A 13600-nucleotide genomic window follows, 5' to 3' on the forward strand; every position below is an offset into this window, starting at 1 on the left:
TGATTGGCCATATTGATTCCTTTGGTTCTGGTTTTACGTACGACACTCTTTTAGTAACCGCTCCATATTTATTAAAAAACAAGAAGACTACTCGCTCCCCGTTATTTTACCTAGAGACACTATTCGCTCGTGAAAAACGAGAGGCTATGAGGTATTTCTATTGCTTGTTAATTGTCAAACTGCTAAAACAATATTCAAAAATATGCTTTAAGCTGTTTATTAATCCTCGAGTAGTATACCTAAACATAAATATGTGATAACTATGTTGATATTAAGATGAACATAAATACAATGGTTTATTATTTTCCTCTGTTGCCTTTTAGAAATGGCGAGCAGAAGACTATCAAAAATTATTAAATATTTCTTAAGTACAGAGGGGGAGGATGGGAAAGTGAAGACTTATTCTGTTAAATACGCCTCAAGTGATTTGTTTCGCCACTTATTATTTTCCTTTCCCGGCCCTTAAGTTTACCCTATCCAGAGCCTTTTAACTGGTATATCTTTTGGACATTATTGGACAAAAACCCCTGTGTATAATTGCTCAGGTCATAAATACACACACTGAAAAGACCCTATACAAAGCAACTGTTTTTCATATAGGACAGTTCTTGTTTCTTCCCTTCCTTCTTTGTATGAAATCTTCATGACGAACCTAAAGAAAATTAAAAACTGCAGTACTGCACTGTAAGGAAACAAACAAAACAAACACAGGAAACAAGCACAAAAACAAAAACATGATGCTCAACCTACAGGCAATGACCTTTGGTCGACACGGATAATTTTTGTTTACCAAATCGCTATGAAGATTTGAACAAGAGTAAGTTTGAATCTGGATCTGAACATTTCCTTAAACTGCTTCTCGGTTGCTGACATCTGTACTTCCAGAAATATAACAAGTGATCCTAAACCCAAGATATCTTGTATTATATTAGCGAGGTTGACTGTCAACGACACCCAGCTTTAATTACTCCTTATAAGCTTATTTTTTCTTATTGAGCTACACTCCGAGCCAACATCTAGGACTCCAGAATAAAATCCTTATCAACGAAATAGACTGTCACCACTACAAATACTTATGTCCTCTTAACAAACTATTTTAATACTACTGCTTGATATTGTTAGTAACGGTTGTAATTTCAGGTTACGTCAGTTTCTTCAACTGAGGGCACGTTACAAGCGCTTGATCTCTTCTTTTCCTCGTCCATTTCCAGTGTAACTTCTTTCATTCTTGTGGATAAAACGATCCCTGGTTACCGGGATGGAGCATTGAGACCTTAAAAAAAAAACGATTTTAAGAAATAAACGCTCGCATGAAATACACAAAATTCTTGCAGTCTGAATACTTATCAACCTGCTAAAGAAGACTGCCAAAACGAATTTTCGATCTTAAAACTAAAGAAATGGGAATGAAAAATAACTTTGTCCCTGAGCTCAATTTCATCTTTAATAATAGTGGTAGAATAATTTTCTCCGCCAAATTGCAACAGTAATTACAAACTTATGCAATGTTATGTACATTCCTTCAAAACCCGGCTTAGAAAAAGCTGAACTTTATTGGACTTGAAATCATGAAATCATGTTTTCCTTGAAATCTAAAGTGCCCTCGGACATTCCTTCAAAGTGCGTACCTACAAAGAATCCTCAAGTAATTCAGACATTGGCTCACCATGTACAATTGGACTCGAGCATAGATCTGTTTGTGTCCCTTGATGACGTCTTGTGTTGCTGTGCTCAGCATCTTGACAATTTTCGTCTTCGACCTTCATTGTAGTATTATCACCTTCATCACCCTCTTCAATAGTAACGTCAATAGCTCCACTGTTTTTCACTTCAGAAAGTATGGTTGGCTTATCAATTTGCCCGGTTTGAAGTTGGTTTGTGAGAATATTCTCTCCTGCGATGCCACGTATATCTCCCTGTAAATCATTAAGAGGCAGAAGCAAACCCAGACAGCATGAAAAGGACCAATGAGGATTTTTGCACCATTCCTTGAGGTAGTGATATAGAAACACTGCGTATTGAGCTGAAATGGGCGAGAAATAAAGGAGTTTGGAATAATAGTGTTTCATTTAGAACATAACTTGATGAGTCCGTGTTTCAGCAGATATATATATACCTATTTTGAAAACGTTTGTACTGTACATGAAATCCTTGCACTTCTAATTTAACATTTGTGATGCTGGAAAGGTATGCACATTAAACAAACATCGAAATTTGGGTTCAAAATGTCCACGGTTAGTATAATGTGTTGTAAACTATTAGTAATGAAAGATTTGAGAAGTGCGTTATTGTTCGATTTTAGCTCGACCCTATAAGGAAAAGGGAACAACATAGTAAAAAGTTGAAACGAAGCTAAAAGAGATGGCTTATACATGGCGACAGGATCAGAAGGTGGCAAAAGATCGAGATCGTCGGTGTAGTATAGTCACAGCTTTCTACCTCACTTGAAGGGAAGAGGAAAGTGAGTGAGTTTTACAAGATATTCTCATTGACAAATTGAAATTGTCTATTTTATTCCAAAAATTAGGTTAATGAAACTAAGAAGGAGTAGAATTTACAGTGAGATCGTCTGTGCCTTATCGTCATTTGTCTTTTACAAAAGAAGTTTGCCTGCCGTACTTCAAATTAGTCACTGAACTATAAAGTAAAACTGTTTTCTTACCAGCGAGTAGGCCGATCACCAAAGTATTTGCTCCAATTACCAATATTTTGAATGACTCTGCATCGGTGTACGTGTCGGTCGTGACTGGGAGGTTCTCTACGGGAATTCTGCTTACTGCTCCAATACCGAGGTTAACAACAGTAACGGCAAGAGAAGTCGCCATTAATCTTCTTTCGGTCACGTCTCGTATGGGTTTGATCCAGGAGAAAAGCATTCCATACATCCCGGCAATGATCCATGCTAAGCCAATGTAGGACCTGCTCTCGTGGCCTACAAGAATTATACCAGATGTTAGGATTACTTTACGGGACATTTCAACCAATTCCCAATACCACGAGTTATGTTTGTAGTTTTCAAAAAGGAAACGCAGTCCCGAGATCATTTCCATACCAGAGTCCGGATCCTGAAAACCGTCGGTTTGTATTACAGTTATTATTGCTATTCGTTGTCTCCAAAGGGCGATGAATGAGGAGGCAGGGAGGGCAAAAATATAGGCAGAGGAAATGTATGCCACAATAAGCCAATGACCGTACTTTGTACCTTGGCACTGTATGCTGTAATCTGCTTTCATGTACTTGGAACACAACTCTTCTTTTTCATCTCTGCAAAGTTTCTGGCAAGCCATTGGTAGAACACTGGCTGTCTTGGCACAAGTGCTCAGGTAAGTCACATACAGGAAGAAAAACAGATTCCTAAACACGAATTCTTTTGACTGTGAGATTTTTCTTAACTTATCATTGTCCTGTAAGTTTCGACTACGTAAGATTATTACTTTACGCACTCCATAAAAGATAACAGAAAAGCCAATGACAGCAGCATTTATTGTCATCATCATCAATAAGTGTTCAAAGGCATCCGCACGAAGTCGCGAGAAAAGGCAGTGAATAGGTGCTATCTGGAGTACATCCATCTGGAGAATTTCTGAATATTTGGCGATTGCTTGCAAGGACCCTGGCCATTTTATAAACGAGAACGCTTGTAGTAAGCCATAGGTGACCTGATAAAAGCCAATAACGATCTTAACTTTTGACAACAATAAGTCTATAACAGAGTTTCTCCGTTCCTTTTTATTTTCTCTTTTGCTTGTCCACACCAAAACTACAACGATTATTAGGACAATGACCGCAATGATTGACAGCTGTCCCACAATCCACTTTTTTGATGGACATTGTGTGCACAGTTTTAATTGTCTGTAGTATCCAGGACGGCAAACTTCACAGAGTGGACCTTCATAACCATCGTCACATTGGGAATCTAGACCACCTTTACAAGACTCTTTTCTTAGACACTTGTAAGGCGTTGGTAAAGGAAAAGGGTATTGTACGCTTGAAGCGTCTAATTTTGGTGAAGATGTAAGGAGATTCGCAATGAAATATCTGTAGCGATTCGTGTGTGTTAAGTTCCGCCATTTCCACCAATAACCAGCCTTCAAAGTAGCGTAATCATCTTGACATTCTAGTCCACCTTGTCCACATTTGTGACATTTCTCAAACAGATGGGTTCGATAAAATCCTTCCAAACAAACACAAGCACGGTATCCAGCGAAGAAATCTGTTTCTGTCCCTGTTGGACACATGATAAGATAATTATATAAGCCTTAAAATTCCCCAAGACTAGCACAGAATCGGCAGAAACAAATCGGGCGCTACTGTGCCACTGTATATTTCGTAAGGTTTCAATGAGCCTCGCGTTTGTCCAAAAGTGTGAATTTTACACAGAAAAAAATACATTTTTAGCTCCCGAATGGCGTAAAGTGTTTTAGCGAGTTCAATTTTAAGAATGTTAATGTGTACGTGATATACAGTCGAATCTCGTCTCATGAACGCCAGGTCCATATAAAGGCCACGTCTTTACGACGGCTAGGTTGTTTAATGGCGATTGTCCACCTCTCCATGCATGTTTTCTTGTCAAAACGTTCCCTCAAAAGCCATCTCTCTCCAGAGGCCACTACATTATCCAGGTTAACTGTGTACCCTTTGTAGGTGCTGAAGAAAGGTTCGACTGTAATTGTCTGCTTTTTACAAAATTTGCGCAAAAGAAAGCTAGTTGCCTCAGTGAACTTAGTGAATTTTCCAAACTACAAATATTGCAAACATGTACCAGCTTTAAATTCTTTGCATTGATCAGTATCAGTGGAATGCAGAAAAAAAATACTTACTCTCTGATGAATCCTGAATGCAAACGGTTTAAGTGCAGCTGCAAGTTGTTGAGCACCTTCTTGCGGTTTGCAAAAGATAATTAAATTTCAAAACGATAATCTTTGGGAAATTTCGTGCTATACGATAACATGATCCGAAAGACAGTTGCACTATACGTTTTGGGTTTCGTTGTTATTTTGACATTATTATACCCCAAAGAGATATTCTCGAGCTTGCCTTTTCAAATATGATTGGTTTTCTTTTAATAATGAATTCCTGCGGTGTCATAAACTCACCATCTTCAATCAGCTACCATTATTTTACCACTTTTTCATGACGCCAGAAAGTTGATCAATATAAATGGATGCACTATTATCCAAAACAATAAATAGATGCTAAAATGAACAATACGTGAAGATTCTAAATTGGGTATACATGGCAGCAGAAACAGTGGAATATCAGTTGTCACACCAAAATGACCCCGAGATGGTGAATTTTCAAAGTCGTAACACCGGCCGTACCTCCAACCCTCCCAACCCTCCCACCCCTTCCCCTTGTACCTCTGAGGGTGAAACGTCAGTAATTTTTAAAGAATATGTCAGCTTTGAAAACATCACATTAAAGGAAAGTACGAACTGAAAGGAATAGAGCTACCGCAACAATCATTTTACAAGGGTTTTTAATACAAGGTTGACTGAATCCTGCAAAAATAAGAATGTTTTCATTCATTGTTACGAATTAACGGAAATACATTGCGATTAAGATCCAGTGGTTGTAATCGATTTTTACCTTCAGGACAAGACTTGCAATCTTGCTTTCGTGTTCCTGGTGCTTTGTCAATTGACACAAAAGAACCATTTGGACATTTTTTACAGCTTTTGGCAACGTAGCCGACATCATCAGAGTAAAATCCTCCTAAAAATGGAACCATCAAAAACTATTTTATTTAACAGATGAAAAAGATAGATAGATAGATAGATGATAAACTTTATTAATGTGTCAAAGCCACATAGCCTGGGAAAATCCCATACTAATTTGGGGACACAATTAATAGGTTTTAAAAAAAATATGTAAAAAGGGAATTTAAAAAACGTATTCACAGAAATGATCGACCTCAGAATCGGACTGTGTGGACATGTTTTCGGGCTCTTGCATTTTCAAGCAAAAGCAATTATTTTACAATGAAACCGAATGTTCTTTTGATGGGAACTTTGCAATGTTGCAGCGCAATGTTCCAATAGTGATTGACAGTTTGCTCGTCGCAACTTGCAACTTTCAATTCATATTTGCCTGAGCAAGTTCCGGTTTTCATTTTTCCCGTATGAAACATAATAATTCTACCTCTGTCTCAAAGAAGGATGAAATAATTGTCCTATATGGTCGACTGCTTATCATCAGACTGCGATAAATTAGCGACAGGCTTAGTCGAAATCGCCAAACTTGGAATTGCGCCTAAAAATTCAAATTTGCTCCGCAAGTTACGGCCTATACGTTTGTAATTTTGAAGCGTAATTCCTAACTTAGCAATGTAAACTAAGCCTGTCGCTTATTTCTCGCATTCTGTTGATGAACAGTCGAATAAGGGGCAATTATTTTCTGTTTCTTTGAAACAAAGGTGGTACAATCGGAATTTGGCAAATTGCTCGAGCAAATTTAAATTGAATTCGAAAGTTGCAAGTTGTGGCGAGCAAACTGTCAATCAATATTGGAACATTGCAGTTCCCATCAAAAGAACATCCGGTTTGACAGTAATTTGGTTTTTCCTTACAGTGCATGTTACTTATATGTATTACTTCGCGTTTTTCTTCCCGATAATATTTTACAGTCACAAATATACGTCCTGCTTGGGTATTTTAAAAAGTCATTGTGTGGATGATACAGAAAATTTGGTTCTTATCTCACCCTAACACACATTTGTTCAGTATTATTGTTTTAACCCAAGTGAAAATTGAAAGAACTTTCCGATTCTGGGAATAAACCTTACCGGCCCCAAAAAACTGACTGGGAAAGCTTGTTTACAAATAAAGGAAGGTTTCTTATTAGATACCGACTGAAAAAAGGCTATAAAAACCTGGTGGACATTTTGTACAACCATTTGCTCCTTTCGCCGAGGAATTGGAAAATGTGCCCAAGGGGCATGGTAATAATGAAGCCAAAGAAAAGGTCTTCTCGAGTACTTGTCCAAATCCCGAGGCCACAAGAATGGAAACCAGTGAATAGCCGGTCCCAAACAAGGGGTATTCAACGTGGATGGCATCATTTACGGAAATGACAGGATTCCTAGGAGACAAAACCAAGAACTAGTGAATTTGCATAGCAGGAGCGAAACTCTTGTTTGTAGCCTAAACTAAATCCAGACAGAACGTCGGGGAGGGGGGGGGGGGTGGTGATTGGGGGATGAAAATGGCTAGGTGAATCGGCGTTTTTAACGCAATATTCGAACCATTAAAAAACTCTCCATGCCGAGATTCTTATTTGAAAACTGATTGTTTTGACGGTGATAACTTCGATGCCTATCAGTCAGAAAGTGTCAGTTGAGAACTCGAGAAAGCTGCTAGGTTGCTGCAATACTTGAGCTATCGAGATTGGTTTAACTCATATCAGACAGTTTTAAAAGTAAGCCTCTTTACTTATGCAAAATTGTCGTTATTCTAATACTTGGATTTAGTTTTTTTGTTCACTTTCCATTAAAGTTAACGATAAGAAAGGAATTACATCAAACAGTATGATCATGTTTCTTTGTTTGCTCCATAGTTTACGCTTGTCGGTTACCGACGTTAGGGTCATCGTTAAATCACTAGCGTCACCGTTTAGACACGAGCGAAGTTGACGCAAACCAATTCTGCGACTAGCCTCCGTGATCAAGAAGCATGTAGTTTCGTCTCACTGTTGTCTCTCCGTCTGACAGGAGGCGTCTTCAGTTCTGAAGGGTTTCCAATTGCTTATGCTGAGCGATATTAATTGGCGCCTGTAAGTAGATACCCCTACTCAACGAATGTAAATTTGTAACTTCTTGCCACACCTAATGCTCCTGTAGCTACCTCCCCCCACGAAATCATAATATGGTGTGGCCAGCAACTAAAAATATATATTTTCCTTTTTTGTCTCTGGTTAATTTTTTAAACAAAAATACATTCGATGGACGCCCCTAAAGGACGTTCTCTCGTTTAAATCCACTGACAAGTATATTGTGATATTTTTCTTCATCAAAACTGTTACATATGTCAATTTTGCAATCGTTCTGTTTACCATCAGCCTGAAAAGTACAATAAAAAAGTGAATGAGTTGATGTTTTAATTGTTTCTCTATGCTTCTCTTTTTTGAAAAGCACGTTTTTTTAATTCATTTTTTTTGTAACGCACCATTGAACCAACAGGACATGGCGCTATAAAAAAATTATTATCATCATCATCATCATCATCGTCATCATCATCATTATCTTTATTATAATAATAAACAATCGAATACCAATAAAGAGATCAGCTGCAATCAACTCATACTATTATTGATTACAAATGGCTAGTTTCCAAAGTATTTATCACTGCAGTATTTTTAACTTCTAAATAATACGTGAATGAAATACTTTATTATAGTGTCAGTGAGGTATAAAGCTTTTTTAAAAAAAATAGACGGGAAAACTATTTACATTAAAATATATCTATCTATATCTTAAATTCTAAGAAAAAAGAACCGTATTACATAGATGAATAGATAAATAAATGATTAAATTAATAAATGAGAATAGAATATAAAATTTTATAATAAAAGTAGGTGTAAGATAAAGATTGTATTTAAGAATAAAAAAGAAATAAATTATAAATTTACATTCGATAATCGTGAACCCTGTGGTGAATGAAGGAATCTAGGCTCAATGTCTTCAGTTTCGTCCGTAGCAAATACCTGTTAGGAACATAATTCACAGAGAAACAACATTAAAAGTCAAGGGCACTTAACAAAAAAAGTGTTTTCTTTGTTCATTTCTTTTTGAAGTTTTACCATCTCTCTTGAGATATTTGTAATCAAATACACGAAATAGAATTGCCTGTCATGCTTAAACTCGATTAAAAAAAGGAATAGCATTTTCAATGACAATTAATGTAAATGGCAAAGTTAATGGCAGCTGCGATGGCAATGGCTATGGCCATTGCATGGCAATGGTAATGATTATGGTAATGATGATTGTAATGTTAATACTTATGTTGATTTTAATGTTAATGCTAATGGTAAAGATATCTGTAATGGTTATTGTAAAGGTAATAATAATGATAATGATAATGCTAATGGTAATGATTATGTTAATGGTAAGGGTAATAATAAAAGGTAATGGTAATAGCTATGGTTAAGGTAATGACATTGATAATGATAATGTTAACATTAAAGATGATGTTAATTGTAATGGTAATAATAAAAGGTAATGGTAATTGTAATGGTCATGCTAATGGTAATGATAATGATTTAAGCAATAAACCGAACTTTCTATGGCTTTACTGGCGTAATAAAACCACGCGGGATTTTGGGAGAGCACGAGAAAGGCTTGTAAATCACTCGCCTGACTGCTCGTGATTTACAAGCTTTTTGACTTCGGTTATGGTACTTTTGGGCAAAATGCGGAAGCTCAGGAGGGTTTCAAGTCTCTATTTATATTTTGATGTTCAAATTGTATCGGGGTTTCTGTTCCGATGGTTTTTTGGAAACTTAGAGTCATGATTGCAGAAGTTTAAACGAAATCTTGGCGCTCAGTTTTCTGTAAATAACAGTTTTATCCCAATAGGCGGGTTCAATAAAAGTAACATCGCGCAGATCTCACAATCATATTGACGTGCGTATTATTTTTTGACACATTTCGAGTAAAATGCGAAAGTTTCACCGAATCGAGACAGAAATGGCGAAGTTATTTGAAAATTTTGACAAGCATACAGCGCGTTTAAGTTGCATACATAACTGCAACTGAAAGAAGATATGATTGTGATGGCAAAGTTGATGGTAATCATAAAGAAGCCAATGCTCATAACTTACACATGCATTCCACCGTGGTAGTCCCATCTAAATGCCTCTGGTTGTATTGTCGTTATAGGATTATCTGAGAACATCCTTGAACGATAACATCATAAATAATTTTATTAGGACCATTAAACACAAACCGAGTAAGCATTTCATTCGATACTATTTCCAAAGGTTTATGATTACAATATAACGTTTCCTATTGGTTTGATGAAGGTCCATTTTTACAACTTATCTGTTATTGTAGGTGTTGTCCGTTGTTTTAAGTGTATCGTGCCTAATGCACTTTCCAGCAAGTATTTTACCTAAATTTCTCTATAATTTAACAATTTTTTCTTTCTTTGTTCCTTTTAATACAATACTCATTCGTACTTAAAACTAAAATTACACTTTCAAAAAATATAACTGGTTTAGAACTAGAATTTAAAAAAGTCACAAAAACACGCGTCATTTAGACTGAGCCGCTTAACTGTTTTGATGCGATTCGTTTATCCTATTTTTACCCTTTACGGTGCACTTACAGTTGATACTCACAGTATACTTTCCTGCGAGAAGCCCAGATAAACATTACTGAAGGTTCGATACGGAATATTGTCTAATTTGTTGGCACTCAGAAATCTAGGAGTTAAACGCAAACATGGCTTCCTTAGAAAAGTAAAATTTACTTTTAGGCAATATTGTCCCATGAACTGCTGATACACATGCAAAGATGGCAACTCCTTACAAGTAATGTTGTACTGCATGCATAAAATCATGAATACCAAAGTGATTTGTAATAAAAGGCATGCGATACATGCAGAAACGATGACGTTTCACAAGGGGTCTTACATAATTTTGAGGAAATTTGTCAAAAACTTAACGTAAACAAAAGTAGCTGACACCTTGTGCGTGATAAAGACCGTTATTATTCCACTATTGCGCCATTTTACCATATTAGGGCAAATGGACGCACAAAATATGCCACGTTATTATATGACTAGCTCCGTGAGCGGTCAAGATGAAGCGAAATTCGTGCTCTGATTGGCTACCCGAGCGGTCAAGATGGAGCCATCTTGACCGCTCGGGATCGCCCGCTGTGCTCCCGCAAGCAAAAAACTTTTTTCCGACGCTACTCGAAAAAGCTTTTCGTCGTAATTTTTCGCTATGAAGCTATTTTTCGAAACAACACAAAGATTTTCTGTCTGTTTCCAGCGAAAGGAAGTCCGATAACAAAGAAATAGGTTTTAAAGCGAATGAAAGCAAACAAATTAAACTACAAATGTTAACGAGTTTCGTGAATTTTATTTGCCGCAAAAACCGGCTAATACAAAAATTAATTCGCAAAGCGACTTCAAGACATGATATCAGTTTTGTTTGGCGGAAAAGGGAGAGACTGAGGACAGTGGCATACCTGAAGAAGTACTCGGCAAACTTGTGTAACATCTTCAAATCTGCATAAAGCGGACGGCACGGAGAACCAGGCACTGCAAGCTTAACATCTTTTCACCGAAGCCTGTATAAACGCTCACGTCGAATAATGGGTGGGTCGAACATTTAAATTAATGATGTAGAAAAGTTCAAGCTTTTCCAGTGAAGTGGAAAGTCCCAAACGCTTTCAACAACCACAATTTCAGCTCGTAATAAAAGCGCCAGAAGCGAGCAAATACTCTGCAAAGCGTCCAATACCCCAAAGCTGGTGGCCAGATGGAATGGAAATTCTTGTTTCAAGGCTTCAAAGTCAACGTTGATTCGAAAATTTAAGCAATTTCGATATCCTTTTGATGGTTAAAAAGAGCTAAATTTCGATGTTGTCGCATCGTGTTTCTTCGACTCGATTCATTCAAGAATTTGACAGTCACTCACTAAACTTTTAAACCAATGAAATGCATCTCTAGAAATCGCGGACCTCCGAGTCCGCGAATAGTATGTCCTGCGGTACATTGACCGTAGAAGCGAACGCAAGAATTACAAAGAAAATGTATGGAGAATGAAATGTTTTATTAAATATTTCTTGACAAATTAACAAATGTAAAAATGTGCAAGCGGAACACAGTAGATTGATGTATTAAGAACCACATTGTACAAGAATTGAAGTGCAGACTTCGAATTTCATTTGTATTCATGAACGTTTTCTGCGAACAGTTTTTGAGACCAAAATTATAAGGCGTAGAGGAGAAATGTATGGCGAAAACCGAAAACTTAAAGTATATCAACGGGGATTATCGGCAAACTGAATGTGATCGAAAAAATGTGAAAGCAGATTTGATAAAACTATACATGAATCTAACTCACCAAATGATTTACATCTCCTTCCGATTAGATTTCATTTGTATCTTTGCCGTTAGAAAACCACAAAAAATCGCATACTGTAAACACACGGCGGCAGTTCACATTGAAATCCCAAAATCCGCTGTCTTTGAGCTACGATATTTCAGCCGTCTTTGCTCCAATTTTGCCGCAAAAGCCATCGTTTGAAAGATCTTTTGCTCCATTTTTATTATCAAGCAATATTTATGACCAGTGGTTTTCCTACTTCACAAAATATTACTCTGTGTAGGCCGCATTTTTGTGTACCATCGTAGATGTATATGAGCCCAAAGTCAGGCTTTCGAATCAGCGGCTATTACCAAGTTTCGCGAGCGGTTAATGTAAGAAGCATCAAAATTCGCCGACTTCAATGTCCGCGATTTCTAGCGATGACTTTAGCGCGCGCCATTGATTGTGCATGCAACTGGCTTCCTTTTCAGTGCTCGAAAAAAGTCATATAATAAATCCTTTATTGACCAAGCTTGTTCGGTCAAGATGGCAGGATATTGGTCTCGTTCTTTTTTTGCGTGTTTATGGACCTCGACTTCGTCTCGGTCCATAAACACGCAAAAAAAGAACTTGGCCAATATCCTGCCATCTTGACCTCACGTTTGGTCAATAACCCATATTTATTACACAGTAGAACAGGGCAAAAATACGGACGGACAAACTTACGGAATACGGACCCAAACTAAGTAGAAAAATTATTATTATTTGATGGTTTAACATATAATACGAGCGGACATTTTGCTCGTTGCTCGTATTTTATGTTAAACCATCGAATAAGGTGTATTTATCCAACTGAAGCTTACATTTTTTAAACCTAAGAAGCAATGTTACTGATTATATAAATAGCATAGCTAGTATCTGATGGAATTCAAATAAATAAAGTAGTTATAAATTCACAGGCCAGTGATGCAAAGTTAATAATAAATTTTCTTCGTAGATTTGCTCAATTGAACAACAGTAATATTTTTTTTTATTATATCTCTGAGATAGTACGCACGCTGTGATTGGTCAATTTTACGGGGCGTATTCTGCGGTACGGCCCGCGAAATTTGACTTTCTCCTGATGCCGTACGCCTTGGCAAGTTGAAATGTCTCGCGAAGAAGATTTTCAAAACTTCCTACAACGTTTGCAGTCGGAGTAAAAAAGCAAGGAACAAAGGCGAAGCGAAAAAGGTCTACCGAACTTTAAACTCAATTTTTGTGATCTGTTGGAAGGAGAAAACTTCCCTGATGTGGCGGACTTAGAGCAATCCGAGCAGGATTCAAGGCAAGAACTTGAAAGTTTCATAAGTGCGGAGAAATCTGCAAACACGGTCAAGAAGACGAAAAGTGAATGAAAACGGTTCGAAAATTATTGTCAAGAGCAGACTGATGGAACATTTCATGTAGAATTTCTGAAACCGTACCTGCTGAGGTCTTCGATAAGCTCCTCGGAAAGTTTTTCAAAGACGTACGCAAACGCGATGGAGCTGAGTTTGAGCCACACAGCATTTCAAGCTTTCAA

The 13600-nt window shown here is 37.2% G+C and overlaps 2 protein-coding genes across 2 annotated transcripts in view; both read right to left on the bottom strand.

Moving 5' to 3' along the window:
• Positions 1 to 7587, bottom strand: LOC144659297 (uncharacterized). The gene is made up of 6 exons (XM_078519716.1): positions 7523 to 7587; positions 6872 to 7080; positions 5590 to 5715; positions 2663 to 4225; positions 1633 to 2023; positions 1 to 1273 (listed from the first exon to the last, which is right to left on the bottom strand). Exons 1-6 carry the CDS (start codon positions 7585 to 7587, stop codon positions 1171 to 1173), a joined length of 2457 nt encoding a protein of 818 aa, XP_078375842.1. The 3' UTR covers positions 1 to 1170.
• LOC144659298 (uncharacterized) overlaps positions 7184 to 13600 on the bottom strand; it is a 23775-nt gene continuing 17358 nt past the window's right edge. Inside the window, exons 20-23 of the mRNA XM_078519717.1 lie at positions 10336 to 10419; positions 9817 to 9891; positions 8626 to 8700; positions 7184 to 8056 (exon numbers count right to left, since the gene is read on the bottom strand). Of these exons, the coding sequence (XP_078375843.1) occupies positions 7912 to 8056; positions 8626 to 8700; positions 9817 to 9891; positions 10336 to 10419 (379 nt within the window). The 3' untranslated portion in view covers positions 7184 to 7911. The remainder of the gene's footprint in view (positions 8057 to 8625; positions 8701 to 9816; positions 9892 to 10335; positions 10420 to 13600) is intronic.

This window comes from Oculina patagonica, chromosome 7, assembly GCF_052425735.1.
Source record: "Oculina patagonica isolate OP01 chromosome 7, crgOcupat, whole genome shotgun sequence".
Lineage (NCBI taxonomy): Eukaryota > Metazoa > Cnidaria > Anthozoa > Scleractinia > Oculinidae > Oculina > Oculina patagonica.

Excerpts from the sequence above, each read along its gene's own strand:
- LOC144659297 (XM_078519716.1), bottom strand. The coding sequence starts at position 7,587 with ATGACCCTAACGTCGGTAACCGACAAGCGTAAACTATGGAGCAAACAA. Across the intron at positions 7,081-7,522 it reads CAAAGAAACATGATCATACT|GAATCCTGTCATTTCCGTAA; the intron begins GTTTGATGTAAT and ends TTTGTCTCCTAG. Across the intron at positions 2,024-2,662 it reads GGTGATCGGCCTACTCGCTG|CTCAATACGCAGTGTTTCTA; the intron begins GTAAGAAAACAG and ends CGCCCATTTCAG.